This window comes from Lepisosteus platostomus, chromosome 9 (genome assembly GCF_059453375.1).
Source record: "Lepisosteus platostomus isolate fLepPlt1 chromosome 9, fLepPlt1.hap1, whole genome shotgun sequence".
Taxonomy (NCBI): Eukaryota; Metazoa; Chordata; class Actinopteri; order Semionotiformes; family Lepisosteidae; genus Lepisosteus; species Lepisosteus platostomus.
The window spans coordinates 42,618,161-42,633,305 of record NC_142619.1 but is presented as its reverse complement, the minus strand read 5'-3'; the positions used below and the strand labels follow the sequence as shown (position 1 = coordinate 42,633,305).

Genomic DNA, 15,145 nt, shown 5'->3' with positions numbered 1-15,145 from the left:
TTGATACACTGGTGACAGAAAGATTGCCTTCACATTAATGATTGGGAAAAAAAGGAACTTAATTTGTTTTGCTTTTACGGTATCATGTGCTATAGATTTATAAATAGTTTAATAATTAAAGTGCTTAGTGTTTTTGTCATAAAATCATATTTTTTTAAGCTGTGTAAAAATATTGTATATCTGTCATTAACATATTACACAAATAAATATTTCTCAAAGTCTCTTAAGAGGTGCAACACAAATTTAAAATCTGACTTTCTCTCCCTGTGAAGAGACTCACCAGGATTGATATCCAGCGATATCAAAAGTCCCCCGCTTATAAATGTCATTTCCATGGTAACACGGACATTGAAATGTTGATGTACAGGTCTGTTCATTGTCCATGTGGGAGCCTTCTGAACATCCACACCCCTCCACAGGGTCGTCTTTGATTTCACACGTAAAGTCGTACACAGAGAGGGAACGGCAGGTACGATTGCAGGCTGTCATGATGTATTCAAATTTCTGGTTCTTGGGACATGACACAGCTGAAATATTAAACAATACCACAAGAGATATACAGTAAGATATAATATGATGACTAGCTCCCTATCAAATAAGTTAAATAACAATGGTGATTTTATGCATCCCAGTAATAGGTGATTTTTAATGGTAATTAGTCCTTGTTATGGTATTGAATCAGGTTATTGTTTATTAAAATTAATAACAAAGAATTGAACATACTGCAATCATCTTTTCTCCAGTCTTCCACAATTATTCCCTGGGCAGCACAAGCTTTGGCATAGTTACCAAGAGCAGTACACAAGCAATCTTGAACATTTTCAGCACAATGACACACACTTTCTTCACAGGTCTGAAAAACAAATGATCCATGTTATTTATTAATGCCTTATGTCATGTAGAACTACATTTTTTATCTTTTAATGTATAAAACTTTGCTTTGTTCCATAAGAACATTTATCCTATAATGAAATGGATAAGGACTACTGTGTACTGTAGCTCAATCGGTAGCCCATATAGATCCAATGATTTCATCCAGCACTCTCCCAAGAATCCCATTTGGTCTATTTTGACTATTTTTAGTCATTATCTAGAAGAGGACAGAGGTGAACTTCTAGACAGATATACAGGATAGAGGATGCAAGTTTAGCATCTTCAGTGATTTATTTAGGTTTACCAAGTACTGTATATTCGGATTTTCAGGAGGGTCCTAAAGGTTCTCATAATATATTCTCAGATGGTATTCAGCAAGTGTGAACCCGAGATCCATAACCTTGTTGTTAACTGATAGAAGCCTTAAAGTACAGTTAGGAGTTAAATGCTTAAATTGTCTTGACATAATTAGTAGACACAAAAGTGGTGTATATTAGGATTACTGCTGCTTGTAAACTTTATCAATAATCTAAATCTAGGTTCTGGTATATATTTTGTTTTATTTTACATGCTTTGTGTATGAACAAAGCATGCAGGACAACAATGTGTTGCTCAAGAACAAACACTTTATTCTATAACTCTGTGACACCTCATTCACATCCCTGCCTCTACCCATAAACTTACATTATGTTGTCACATGGGAATATTACAGTACAGTTAGTAAACTAGTCAGGTTATATAGGAAACACTGAGATTCTTGAAGATGCTTATTAAAAAAAGCTTTAGATGTTTGTGTTGACATCATTTTCATTGTCGACACAATGTAAGGAATCATAATATAGGGAAATATAAAAAACAAACAATTAATGATTGTAACGATATGGCAGTGGGAGGAGCCATGGAGGGGCACCAGTATTTTGTTGACGCCCTACTGAGGGACAGAAACACCGGTGTGTGTAACACAAAAAAGGGCAAAAACAAGAATAAAAAGGGAAAAAGAAAAATGCACCGCTGTTCACCATGGCATCCAGGCTGGGCTTACCCTATTCAACAGAGTCCAGTGTGGAAGAGCAGGGAGGGGAAAAATCATCTCTTTCGGGAAATAGAAAAAAGCTAACGAACGCCACCTTACTGCTGGGTCCAGGCCAAATTAATAAAAACGTCTTATGAAATCCGGGTCTAGACTGGACAGAAAAAGGGGAACTGCTTGGAACAGTGGGGTCGGGGACCATTGAAACCACTCGGGCCAGCATGGAACCTCTTGAAACAGCCCAGAACACCGGGGGGGAGAGAAGGGACAGCTTGAAACAGCGGGATCCAGCCTAGAGAAACAGACCTGAACGCTGAAGCAGCCATCGTGAGAATACACTTCGCAAGAGGTTTGCTAACCTCTTCAACTGAGGCCCTATGTTGGGCGCCATGTGTAACAATATGGGAATGGGAGAAGCTGCAGCAAGCACCGGTATTTAGTCGACGCCCATACTAAGGGACAGAAGTATTGGTGTAAGGTTAACAAGAACTGAAAATAACACAAAAAAGCGTAAAAATAAGAACAAAAAGGGAAAACGAAAAATGCGCCACTATGCACCACAGCTACCATATTTAACTGGGGTCCAGGCTGAGGAAAAAAGTACTACTTAGCACAGTGGTAACCAGTCACCTTGTTTAAATATAGAAACAAGTCATCAGATAAATTGATTCTAAAAAATTCTAAAATATTTATCTAAATTATTATTTTTTTTTGCTTATATGCTAGTTTTGAATAGGGACACTCTTCCACTTTTGTCCTGCCTTTCTTCTTGCAAAGCTGCACACCTACTAATGTATTCCTCACCAATATCTTCTGTTTGTTATGTTTAAGTGACTCTAAGACCTTTGTAGGTGAATGCTGATGCAATAGCCACTGTTCCTTTTGGGTTCCTGGCAGAAAGGATCAATCACTTACTAGATATTTGAATTGTGATATTTCCTGTTCAGAATACCTGCTAGGTTACTTCATTGTCTTAAAAGAGTGTAAAGGAAAAAAAAACTCACCCTGATATAGTTGTCATACTGCACATAATCATGGCACTTAGCAAATGGCCCTGTAGGGTCCTTGATATAGTCACAGTTTTTTTTTCCATATAAGTCTGTTGCATAAAATAAAAAGTATATAAGATAAGAATTCCATTATATTTTAGAAATGAGACAGTCATAGATACTATATAGTTCAGGTGGGTAGCTGTGTCAGCATGTGTAGGCTGCAAAGGAACAAGTAATAGGTTTATTCAATGCTGAAAAGAGAAGAAAGAAAACAACATTTCGGCCGTGGAGCCTTCTTCAGGTTACTTGTTCATAGATACTGTATGCATATTGACTGAAATGTTTATAGTACTGATGTCAATCAATTACACACATCTCAAAATCTTTTGTTTTATTCATCACAAATGTGACTTAAATAAATATGCTGCTTGAAAAATCCAACCTGATAGAGTCAGCACATGTTACAATCCATTGATTTGCTTCTGCAGCATACAGGGGTATCAGAAACCAGTAGCAACCTCTTTTGGTGTATGGTGTTCTAAGTCTTATCTACCTCTGTACTATTTTTATGTATATTTCCATCCTTTTTCTTTACCTGCTATCCTAGTGTGTTATGATCCCATTCTATTATCCTTTTATCAATATTGTTATTACTTTTCTTACTTTTAAAAACATCTATTTCTATATTATTTTCATTTGCTGTTTCACCTTTCTTTTTTCATATTTTCATTATTAAAAAATATATTAGGCATCTATTCAACCTAAAGTATTACTCACAAGTAACAAGAATAAATAGTATAATTTAACAAAAGGGAGGAGAGCTAATCTTGAAGAAGTTACCTGTAAAAACTATTGGTGATTATATTAATAAATTATAGTCTGTAACACTAGATAATGTACTTGTATAACCACACATATTAGTAAGGTAAGTGTGTGAGAATGTAGAGAAAGAATCTTTCAAATTGACTCTATTTTTAAGTAGAGAATACACCAGTGTAATTTCTGTTGACCTTCCAAAAGCTGGAAAACTCTACATACTGTATACAACAGACATGTTTGTCCTGAATCAAATCAAATAAACTGTTACATTTTAACAATATATAAAATAATATTTGACTGACCACAAACAGACAACTGCCCAACTAAGTTCAGTTATTCTTGTAAATGTAGGATGGTATTACCATTTGGTGTATTGGTGCAGATCGTTGGTATCTTGTCTTCACAGGTTCCTGCCACCCAGGAATTCGCAAATTCATCAGCTGAATTCTCAATAATATGATTGCTTGCAGTAAATTCATTTTTAATGTCATCATCATAGTTCCCACATAGACCTGATAAAATAAACATGTAAGAATAGAAATATAAGTTTCATCTTAAACTAGCAGCAAATACAACATTTATTATATGTTTAACATGTATTTGTAATGTATCTATTACAACATGGGTTAGATTTTGGTAAAATGTTAATGAAGTGTGTCTTTATTTGTGTTGTTAAAAGACTGAGAAGACATTTCTTAGTGATGGTAGTGTCTTTATATCTGCAGGAAAGGAAATGTTCTTTTTTACTGAACATACTCAGAAATTAATTTTTAATAACTTAAAAACTTAATTAACTTATTAACTTTAATAATTTTTAATTTCATGAAATAAAAAAACAGAGCTCTTAGGACAATCATTTGACATATTTGATTCTCTTTAATGTTCTATATACAGTATGTATATTTCATACCATTCGTTGTCCCTTTGAGTTTTTCGGGTAATGTTAGGTACAGCTGCATTAAAGGAGACACCTGAATTTGCATCTTCAACCCGAAAGATGTCTCTACTTGAATGTACATTGAAGACTGTCGGAAAGTTTTCAGATGTTCTAAGACATATGTAAATATATATATTATGCACAGATCAATAAAACATTCCAAACAGAAGATACAAATTTTAAAACATTGATAATACACATTTACTGATTAAAGCAAACTGACTAAATATCAATGACTCTTAAAGGCCATTTTCCTTCCTTCAAATTTCAGGTGTATTTGTATTGACTGATGGTTTAGAAAGCTGTTTCTGCATTAAGAAAAATAAATGAAAAGAAAGGTGCAATACAAATTGTCTAATATTTTTGTACAGCAGAATAATAACAATCATTAGTTTTAATAAAATATAATGAATCCATGAAATATTGAAATACTGTTAGTACTTTTTCTCACTGTAAAGTGCTTTGTTAAAAAAGTTTTAAAGGCAATAAATAATATAAAGTTTTATTATTATTTATACTCCACAAACTGTATTACAATGTAGTAAAACTCAAGAGAATTCCTACAATAAATGGTTGTAGACTGTGTATCAGAAACTCAGATTTATTAAAATATTAACCATATTATATCATCGTGCTATTGTAAACTCACCTGATTTGTAAAATTCATATTTTTCAAGATTGTTCTTGTCTGATATGGAGAATTCATAGAGTTCCTGCAATTTTGAAGAATTTTGAAGTATCAAGTAAACCTTTCAGAAATGTATGTGGTGTAGGTTAACACTGTACCAATATTTATGTCAACTACACTATGGATGTAACAACACAATAGACAGATTGTTAAAAATAGTATAGATCAGTGTTTTTTGGTACCTTATTGTACTGTTCTTAAATCCAGGATTAGCCAGGTTTTAAAAGTTTTCTAAAATAAGTTTTAGAACTAAAATGAGATTAACGAGATTTGTAATCATTCATTTAAATAATGTGAATAGTCACATGCAACAAAAGTGGTAATGTCCTTCTGTATTTGTGTATGGAAATACAATTATTTTGATTTGTGTACGAGATTAGATATTCATGACTGTAGCTGCTGTTCAATATACAGTAGACATATACAGACATACTGTATACCTTGTTTCTCACACCGTACATACAGTATATGCATAAATTCTTAATAATATACATACATGCAATACATATTTATAAAAAGGTATTAACATGCTATTGGTTACAATACTTATTTATTGCAATTGCAATGCTTCTCAGTACAGACTTGTATCATAATTAAACAAAATCTTACCTTGTTAATTTCAAGTTTAACACTGCTTAAATAGATTTGTTTTTTAGAAAACTCAACAGCAAGAGTCCAATTAAGCCCCTGTAAGTGAATAGAATATAAAAAGAAAGGCATTTTATCAATTTAAAATAATATCTTATATTTGATTGTTGTTTTTATCAGTGTCATTGTGACTGAGAGTAAGGCCTAAAAGTTTAATCAAACATTCAAATTCCAGCACAGAAATATGTAAACAAAGCACCATCAAATCTTAAACATACAGTATACAGTTCCCTCATCACTGTAATCTAAATTCCAGTGCATTGAAATGTATTCAACAATAATGCAGTAATTGGTATTGACCTGTTCTTTATTACTTATTTTTATATTTTTACATTGTTGTTGATGTGTTTATTTATTGCTTAACTTTTGCTATAGTGTTTAACTGCATGCTTTCCAAAGATGCCCTTGGCACCTTCAGTCCATTTCCTGAAACATTGAGATTTTGAGCAGATTTATCTCCAATACTATTCATATTTTAAACTAAGGCGAAATTCAATAAGATACTACACATAAAATACAAATAGTATTTCATTAAGTGGAACTAAAACTCCATGTTTAAAGTGTTGTGCACCTTTCTAATGATGTAGAACTTAAAAGTGAGATTTGAGGAAAAGAATCATCTTAACTTTGCTGCTTAGCAATAAAAAGGACATCTGCAAACCAAAAAAATGGTAAGAAATCCTCAATTCATCACGCAAATGTAGATACCCTGAATAATTTTGTACCAATAGCCTATTCTTCTAAACTGCATGATATTATATTCTACTGAATAGTGTATGACATTAAGACTTTCTTCTGAATAGTACTAGAGCATTATGTTATGATGGCTAAGCACCCCTGGTGGAAGCCACAGTCTTAAATAGTCATTGACTGCAGACCTTGTTAATATACTATCTATATTACTGGAGTAATATACTTTCTCCAAGATTATGGATTAGAGAATCACTGAAATTCAAAATAACTGGAACAAAAGAGGATTAAAAGAAGAAGAAATCAAAGCCTGTTGTTGTTCAGCAGGATTCAACAAAGGGCCTCATGGTGTTTAGTGTTTAATAAGATTTACTTCACCAGCATACACCAAAGACATGCCAAAGATTGGTGTCAAGAGGCATACTGTAGTTTTTGATCTACAAGAGAAGTAGCATGCTTAATGGTGCCATAGTGAAGGGAACAATCCAAGATGGAAATCTGACTGTTAATGCTAGGAAGAGAAGAATTATTAGGTGTGGATAAGTCAATTATCTAATGCTTTTCTTCAGATAATGTGCAAGTAGCAGCTTCTAAGGGCCAACGTGTTATACAGATGAAGGAGGAGAAACAAGGGGACTGTTTAGAAAACCTCTGTGAACATCCGTCATGAAATAGGTCTATCAAACATTTGAAGTGTGAGATAAAGAAGAGTAACTTGCTGGTTGAGCTGAGGATTGGACACAGGTCAGATCCTGGTCCGAGAGGATAAAGTGTGGGGGGAAGGGCAGCAGTGGCTGACATTCAAGGAACATGGACCCCAAAAGGAGTAGGATGATCATGTAAAGGTCGGAATAAAAGGGGATGATTAGAAATCCACATATTCGACATCATGTAAAAACATCCTGTAATATACATTCAAATATAAATTCAATATTATGTTGATTTCTATAAAGCTTAAAAAAATGGGAAATAATTTTAACTACCTGAGCAACAAAATATTTGCATGGTCCTGGAATTCTGTAGTCTTTGCCATCAAATGTAGTCACGAAAATGCCCTCAATTTTACATCTTGAAGGGCAGTTTTTCTGAGAGCAATCCCATTTCCCATCTTTGCAAACACTGTGAAGAAACAATATTTAATCATTTAAAGAGTTAAATGGAGAAATATAGTAGATCTGAAAAACAGATGTGCACCATTTCAATTATTTAGTTCCTATATGAAACTCACCATTTCTGGCACTTTGTTGCAAGGTTGTAACCAGCTTGATACACCTTTCCAGCAAATACACAAGGACAGTCTTCCAGTTTCACACACTGTTTTTTTCCTACATGATCATTAAGAACTTTGCCTATAATGTTAAAAATTCAAATTATAACATTATAATTACAAATAATGTTTTGATACATGTAACTACTGTAAAAGGATCACTGGAAATAGTTCAAAGTGACCAATTCCACATACTACAGGAAAGTCATACACATACAGGTTAAATTGAAGTCACTCTTTAGGTTTTAAATGAGGAGGATAGTACACAAATTGATTCAGGTTTTTACAATCTTTTGTAAAGTACAAAGTTAGCCCAATAGACTACTTCAGCTACAAGCAACTAAATAAGCAAAAAATAAAATGGTTCCTTCTCATTCGTTATACTGTAGTTTCTGCATTATATTTATATAACAATAACCCAGTTAAACAGGTGTGCCCAAAATCTGAACATCAATGTCACAGGTGCCTGTTTGACTTTTTATCCAGCTGATTTAATTATTTACACAATCAGTTAACTGATTAGTCTGACTATTGGAAAGTTTGAGCAAAACAGATGTGGTTAAACTACAAATGTCATTACAGTCAAACGTAATCCTGTAATCCTCATACTAAAATATTTTACTAACAATTTGTATAGATAATTCATTTACATAACCTTGTCCCACCAAACTTCTTCCTAACCAACTCACATTTATTTGGCCTGGTACAAATCAACCACTGAAGTCATATGCCCATATGCCAGGCAATTACCACATCATCTGGGGATAAAACTGGAAGATGTTTAAGAAGTTTTGTGCCTTTAATTGAGGTGGGGGTAGTGGAAGGATGTTTTGGAACAGTGGGTCATTACATCTGATCATCTGCGTATTGCCATTTCCTAAAGGAGCCTTTGCAGCTGGTTCTCCTCACACAAAGTATCAGAAGGACATTTTTACTCCTTGGGGGAAGAATCAAGAGCCTTTGTAAAGAAGGCTTGAAAAAGCCCCAGTCACACAGAACTGGAATCTTTAGGAAGAAAGGACGGTTGTGGAACGGATCACAGTATTGGACCCAGTAGATGACTGACACCAGGCACTCTACAAATAGCAGCTGAGAAAGGCTCCAGCATCATCTTCCTCTCCCCCTACCTGAGATTGGACACATTGAAATCAAGGTAGGGGTACGCATAAGGGACCATGTTGTTTGGGACAGTCACAACTAGCAGTGAGATATGATAGAGAAGATGAATTAAAGCTACCAAAGGCACTTGAGAGAGGACAGAACTGTTGGACTGCATTATTTTGGTATATTTGTTTGGTAATTGGGGTCTAGTGGGATATTGTCTGTTTTGGACATTGTGACATTGTGACATTGTGACATTGACCAAGATTCAAGAAAATATGAGGACAATCCTGTAGTATTAATACAAAACAGCTTACCAGTTGGGCATGTACAAGTCTTTGTAAAAGGTACATTAGATGGTGTACTAGGGTTAGAACAAGTTTCCATGAAGGCTTTTCCAGATTTGGTGAATATTAGATCTCCAGAACAAGTTGGTTCACCTGTATTTAAGAACAAAAAGCAAAGGTTTTATATTGTTACTCAGATATCTTAAGAGAGACCTATACTGTCCAACAAGATCTACTGTATGTACAAGGACTCTTCGAAACTGGGTGATGATAAAATCAAGAAAATGACCCCTGTAAATAAATATTTATGATGGATTAAGTTACTTGTTTATCCTACAGGGATAGCTTATGAGCCTTATTTTTTCTCAGCTATAAAATGTTCTTCTACAATGTTACAATCTTGTATATAACATTCATATGAATTAATTATCTTTTTAGACATCTGCTGAAACGAAGATACAACAATAGCTGTACCTTCTTTCTGAAATAAAAGAGCGAGTGAGAATAGGTGCATCAGGTAAGAGTGTCTAGACAAATGGAGATTTAGAGGAGTATGAAAAACTGATGTCTGTAAATGGAGAGTAATGGAGAGATTATTAGATTATTCTAAAAATAATTTTGTGTATTATTGAGAAAAGGGGGTGTGTGATCCAGGTGTATGGGTTATCTTGGCTTCTGATGTCTTTCAGTACAAAGGCAAGAAGATTAATTTAATCATCTCCGGGAGAGGTTATATGGTGAACTATTAGTTTGGAAATATCTTTGTTCCTCACTGTTCTGACATGTTTTTGAAACAATTGGCCAGTTCTGCCTATGCACAGTAGATGGCAGTACATTGTATGCAACAGATGCATGGCTAGAAACCTATGAAGCTCTCTGGGTAATCTTGAAATAGTCAGAGGGGCATTTTATACTGTATGTACTGTGTGTGTGTGTGTGTGTGTGTGTGTGTGTGTGTGTGTGTGTGTGTGTGTGTGTGTGTGTGTGTGTGACACTGCCTGGCATGTATAATGGCTTCGGTTTTTTTATTCTAATTTCCAGTTTTGAAATAATCTCTGTTTAATCTCAATAACCTAAAAAGAAATCTCAATTTATAGGGCAAATCAGAATACGTAGTCTTTAAAACCTAATTATCCTATTTATAAATTAACCAAATGAAGCTACTGTACGTATGTTTTAGATCTACAGCACAATTATACCCCAAAATTATAAAACTAATCAACATATTTTTGAGACACTAAAGCAAAGAACCCTTTGTAGATATTAGTACATATTCCTTCTATTAGAGCAGAACATTGTGTCAGATCCCACACAGAATGGACACTCATTATGATTGGGTAAAATATATAATGCTTCTGCAATCTTCATTTACTAGTCTTTCTCCTGCAGACATAATAATTATAATGCTTCTTTATTAGCCCTATACAATTTCTTGCATTAGGAATTCATCTTTTCACATACCCCAGCTTTTTCTCCATGGAGACACAGACACAGAGAGAAGCTTGGGGTCAGAGCATAGGGTCTGCCATTGTACGACGCCCCTGGAGCAGTTAGGGTTAAGGGCCTTGTTCAGGGGCCCAACGGAGTAGGATTCCTCTGCCAGCCGCGGAATTTGAACCAGCAACCTTCCAGTCACAGGCGCAGATCCTTAGCCACAGAGCTTGCCTTTACAGGAAATGTCCATGTCCCACACACACTGAGCTAAGATGGTTCTTGACATACCAATTCTAGCATTCATTGAACCTGTCTTGACTTTTACTTTGCTCTCCCTTTAGGGTATTAGGATAGATTGCATACTTACATTTCAGATTTTTTTTTATAAAAGGAACCACCTGAAATGTCTACTCTGCAAATCATCAATACTATCATTTTGTAAGACCTATTTTGCTTAATCTTAATGTTCCTCTAGTTTGGATTTCAATTAAAAGTCTGGTCTTTTAACAGACTACAGAATATATAGTATTTCTGCATAATAGTCTTCCCCTTAGACACTGTGTATTGTGTTTTGTATAATTACAACTTCTGGAAATCTCAGAAGACAAGGGATGTCTAAGGTGACCATATTACTGTTTGGTTTAGGGCTCAGAGGTGCCTGTGAGATGGTGTTCAAAACCCAGTAGGGGACAATTCACTGCACACTGAGTTCTTGAGGACGTCTAATGATATATTTAGGCAAATGTTTGTTCATACTGTTAGAGCTATTGGTGGCTAGTGTTTGAAAAAGTTTAGGTCAAGTGTGTAACACCTAGCAGTGTAAACATTTCCACTTTTAAAGCAGATGGGATGTGTGCTGAGATGTAGTGGGTCCAGATCCTGTGATCAAAAGCAATCATAGTTTATCTTGGTTTACCTTAGATAATTAAGTCTGTGTAAATTATTAAGTGTCAATCAGCAATCCAGAAAGACACAATATAAGATCACATCATGACCGAGGAAAGAGGAGGAAAAGGAGGAAAAGAAGGTCAAACCACAAGAGAGAGGAGAGGTGGAGTTGTAGCTTGCTCCAGGCAAAACTCAAGTGGAGTCTTTTGAACCTTGCTAGGGAGAGCTTCTGTGTTTTCGAGAACTTATATTTCTTAAGTCAATAACACTTTTGGTAAAGATGTCCTTTCAATGTTTTTTAATGTTTCTTTATTACCCTTTACAATTTTTTGCATTAGGAATGCATCGTTTCGCATACCCCAGCTTTTCTCCTTGGAGACACAGACACAGAGACAGGGAGAGAAGCTTGGGGTCAGAGCGCAGGGTCTGCCATTGTACGGCGCCCCTGGAGCAGTTAGGGTTAAGGGCCTTGCTCAGGGGCCCAACGGAGTAGGATTCCTCTGCCGGCCGCAGGATTTGAACCAGCAACCTTCCAGTCACAGGCGCAGATCCTTAGCCACAGAGCCACCGCTCCGCCCCTTCCTGCCTCAGTGTGCATTTTTAAAAGAAAGAAGATAGGCTCCCCTTTGTTTTGTGGCATCCAGGTATGCAGAGAGAGATTTAACTGCAGGTTGTATTGCATTCTATTTTATTTAGAAGGCAGCTTATCTCTAATTAACCCAGAAAACCACAGTCTGGAGTTTTCTGGGTGATTACAATCTTAGGTCTCTGGAACACTTTATTTTTAAATTTGTAAATACAGTAACTTGTGTGTTGTTTGTTTATGTTTCATGCAGTGTAATGTTTGTATTGTCATTGTTAATAAATATGTTTTTAACCAAGATTATTACTCTTTTCACCAAATCTGTGCCCGAGAACAAAGATTTCACATGCCTCTAACTATACCAACTGCTATTGTATTATTTTTTAACTGTTAATTTTATTATTTATTAACTGTTTATTTTATTATTGACTAATCCGCACAGTCATATCCTGGTATTTTCCATTTTCATAACCACCCATTTTTAACAATATCTATCCACAGTACATTCTGTTCAAAAAGAAAGCAACAATGCTTTTGGAGCATGGATGATAAAAGTAATGTTCCTTGTATACGTTGCGTGAAATTTTGTATTGACACTTTGACCAGTTAAAGAATATCGTTACATTTTGCGTGCTGTTCTTAACTAGCTCTAGAAGGATTATTGGACAAACATCTGTATTACACACCATACTGTAGGTGTGTATGTTAATGGATTTTTAAAGGTATTTTAAAAATACGGTATAAAATTATTTCCATGTCTGATTTACTTGACAGAAAAGATACAGTTTATATTTTTGGTGATTAAATTAAAGGGAACGTAATGGAAAAATTAATTACTCACCACACCCTGTGTATGTACTAAAATATGTATTTTCCTTGATACAAATTTGTGTTAATTCTTCATAAATTGAACATTCAAACTTGGTTTTGTTTTTGTAGCCACAAGCATTGGTTGCACAAAGATCAATAAAGGTATCAGGGTTATCCACACAATCCATGAAATATTCTGATATAACGTCTTGACAATGCTGACAAAAAGATAAAAGAAATGGTGAAAATGTAAAATCAACGTAATTGACAGAAAATCATTAGACCCAGGTGCTCATATGCTGGAGCAGACTTGCAATGGAATGTAATGGAAATACAGGTCTGAACTACCCTATACTTATATCTTCCCCAGTATGTAAAAGAGCATTCTACGTATACTGAGTTATAAATAGCCTTTATCATGGTTGTTTTACTCTTTGTTACTGTATTCTTTTTTGTTCTTACAGTAGGGTTTCCAGTCATAAACCGTTTGCTGTGTTAAATCATTTTCACATGTTGATTAATTGCCCTGTACTTCTGATTGTTTTCTGTGAATTTGCTTAACATAAAAATCAAGAAATTAAATTATAAAAAAATATTTACCTCTTCGTTACATTCTGTGTTTTCATCCTTGGTTTCACATTGGTTTCCATTAGAAATCTGATATTCAGAAATTAATTTCTTGCTGTCATCTAATTTGGAAAATATATTTCTTATTACATTAGAATGCAAAAGCAAAGCATATAACAGTGGCTAAAATGTGGTGATGGTTTTGGAAAAAAGGAAGTCTTACCTGGAAGTTCATAGCTGCCACACAAACCAACTGAATCCTTACGACGTTCTTCATCTAGTTCCAACTGTCACAGTTAGAAAAACAATCTTTAAACATTATGTTACAGATATAATGCATATTAATTTTAATTGCATGCACAGTCATATATAAAATATCTATTCTATTTATAACATGAAATTAAATTAAACCCACAGATTGTTGTGTAGGAAAGGAATAATATTATAATGCATTCTTCCTCCATCCCCCCAAGCTTCACTGTGTGAGGGGGTCCTAGCCTCCTCACTCGATGGCCTAGGGGATGCCCCTCAGCCATTCTTAAATACTTTTTATTCTGGTTGGGGTTGTTTTTCCTTGTGAAATAGTTATTTGGATAATTATGTACAGTATTCAGCATGGCATGTGACAATCAGATTTGTTGGAGAGAGCATGTTGTGTATTTTACTGTGAGAAGTGCAGTACAGTATGTGTTTTGGTTAAAAAACAATCTGAATGAAGAAGACAACTAGTATCTGGAAAGGACTATATTACTGTACAACTTAAATGGTATGAGCTGCTATAATTTAGAGACATATCACTGAAATGTTCCATAAGCACTTGCAACAGCACAGAATTAAAAATTAAACATCATCACTTTTAATGAAATAAAAGACCACAATTCTGAAAGTGGAAGAGCAAAAATAAAATCCAATATATTGAGACAAAAGATATATTGGGCTTTATTTTGCCTTGAGTGAATTGACATGACAACAACCTGCTTATTAAAATTTCTGGACCCCTGATGGGGGAGTCCCCTCACGAAAAACACTAAATTAAAAGATGAACAAATTGTCCTAGTTCTCTTCAGTTCCTCTTGAGTTATCTTCAGTTTTCCTAGTTCCCTCATATCTCCATAATAAAAATAGATGTTGTTTGCTTTTAGTTCTTTGATTTCTTTTTCTACCTCTTTAGGGTACTGTGATAAACTGCATACTCAAATTTCTGAATGCATATAGGAAAGTAATCATTAATCAAATTTGCCAGAATGAAAGATCTGCAAGTAAATTTGCTCTGCATACTTTAAAATTTCATTTGTACTGGTTTTGTGAGCTCTGTCTTTAATTCTGAAACTCATAGTATTGGACTGAAAAGAAGAAAGCTGTTTCCTAAACAACCAAATCTGGGAGCTCAATGCAGGTTGAAGTTTGAAGACATGCTCATTCTCCTATTTTCCACAATCATTCAGTTCGTACAAGCTGGCCCAACCTTTGGTTTAGGCGAACTAGGCAACTGCCTAGGGCTCCAAGGCCACCAGATAGACCCCCTCAAAAA

General features: G+C 34.8%; 1 protein-coding gene across 6 annotated transcripts in view; it reads right to left on the bottom strand.

The window, feature by feature from the left end:
* Positions 1-15,145, bottom strand: part of LOC148655022 (mucin-6-like) — a 76,780-nt gene that overhangs the window by 55,597 nt on the left and 6,038 nt on the right. For all 6 annotated transcript variants that reach the window (XM_088645094.1, XM_088645096.1, XM_088645098.1 and 3 more), the window contains exons 5-17: positions 13,838-13,901; positions 13,648-13,736; positions 13,079-13,265; positions 9,363-9,485; positions 7,906-8,026; positions 7,661-7,796; positions 5,949-6,026; positions 5,301-5,364; positions 4,625-4,762; positions 4,077-4,226; positions 2,908-3,002; positions 724-853; positions 281-527 (exon numbers count right to left, since the gene is read on the bottom strand). In XM_088645094.1, coding sequence (XP_088501220.1) covers positions 281-527; positions 724-853; positions 2,908-3,002; positions 4,077-4,226; positions 4,625-4,762; positions 5,301-5,364; positions 5,949-6,026; positions 7,661-7,796; positions 7,906-8,026; positions 9,363-9,485; positions 13,079-13,265; positions 13,648-13,736; positions 13,838-13,901 — 1,622 coding nt within the window. The remainder of the gene's footprint in view (positions 1-280; positions 528-723; positions 854-2,907; positions 3,003-4,076; positions 4,227-4,624; positions 4,763-5,300; positions 5,365-5,948; positions 6,027-7,660; positions 7,797-7,905; positions 8,027-9,362; positions 9,486-13,078; positions 13,266-13,647; positions 13,737-13,837; positions 13,902-15,145) is intronic.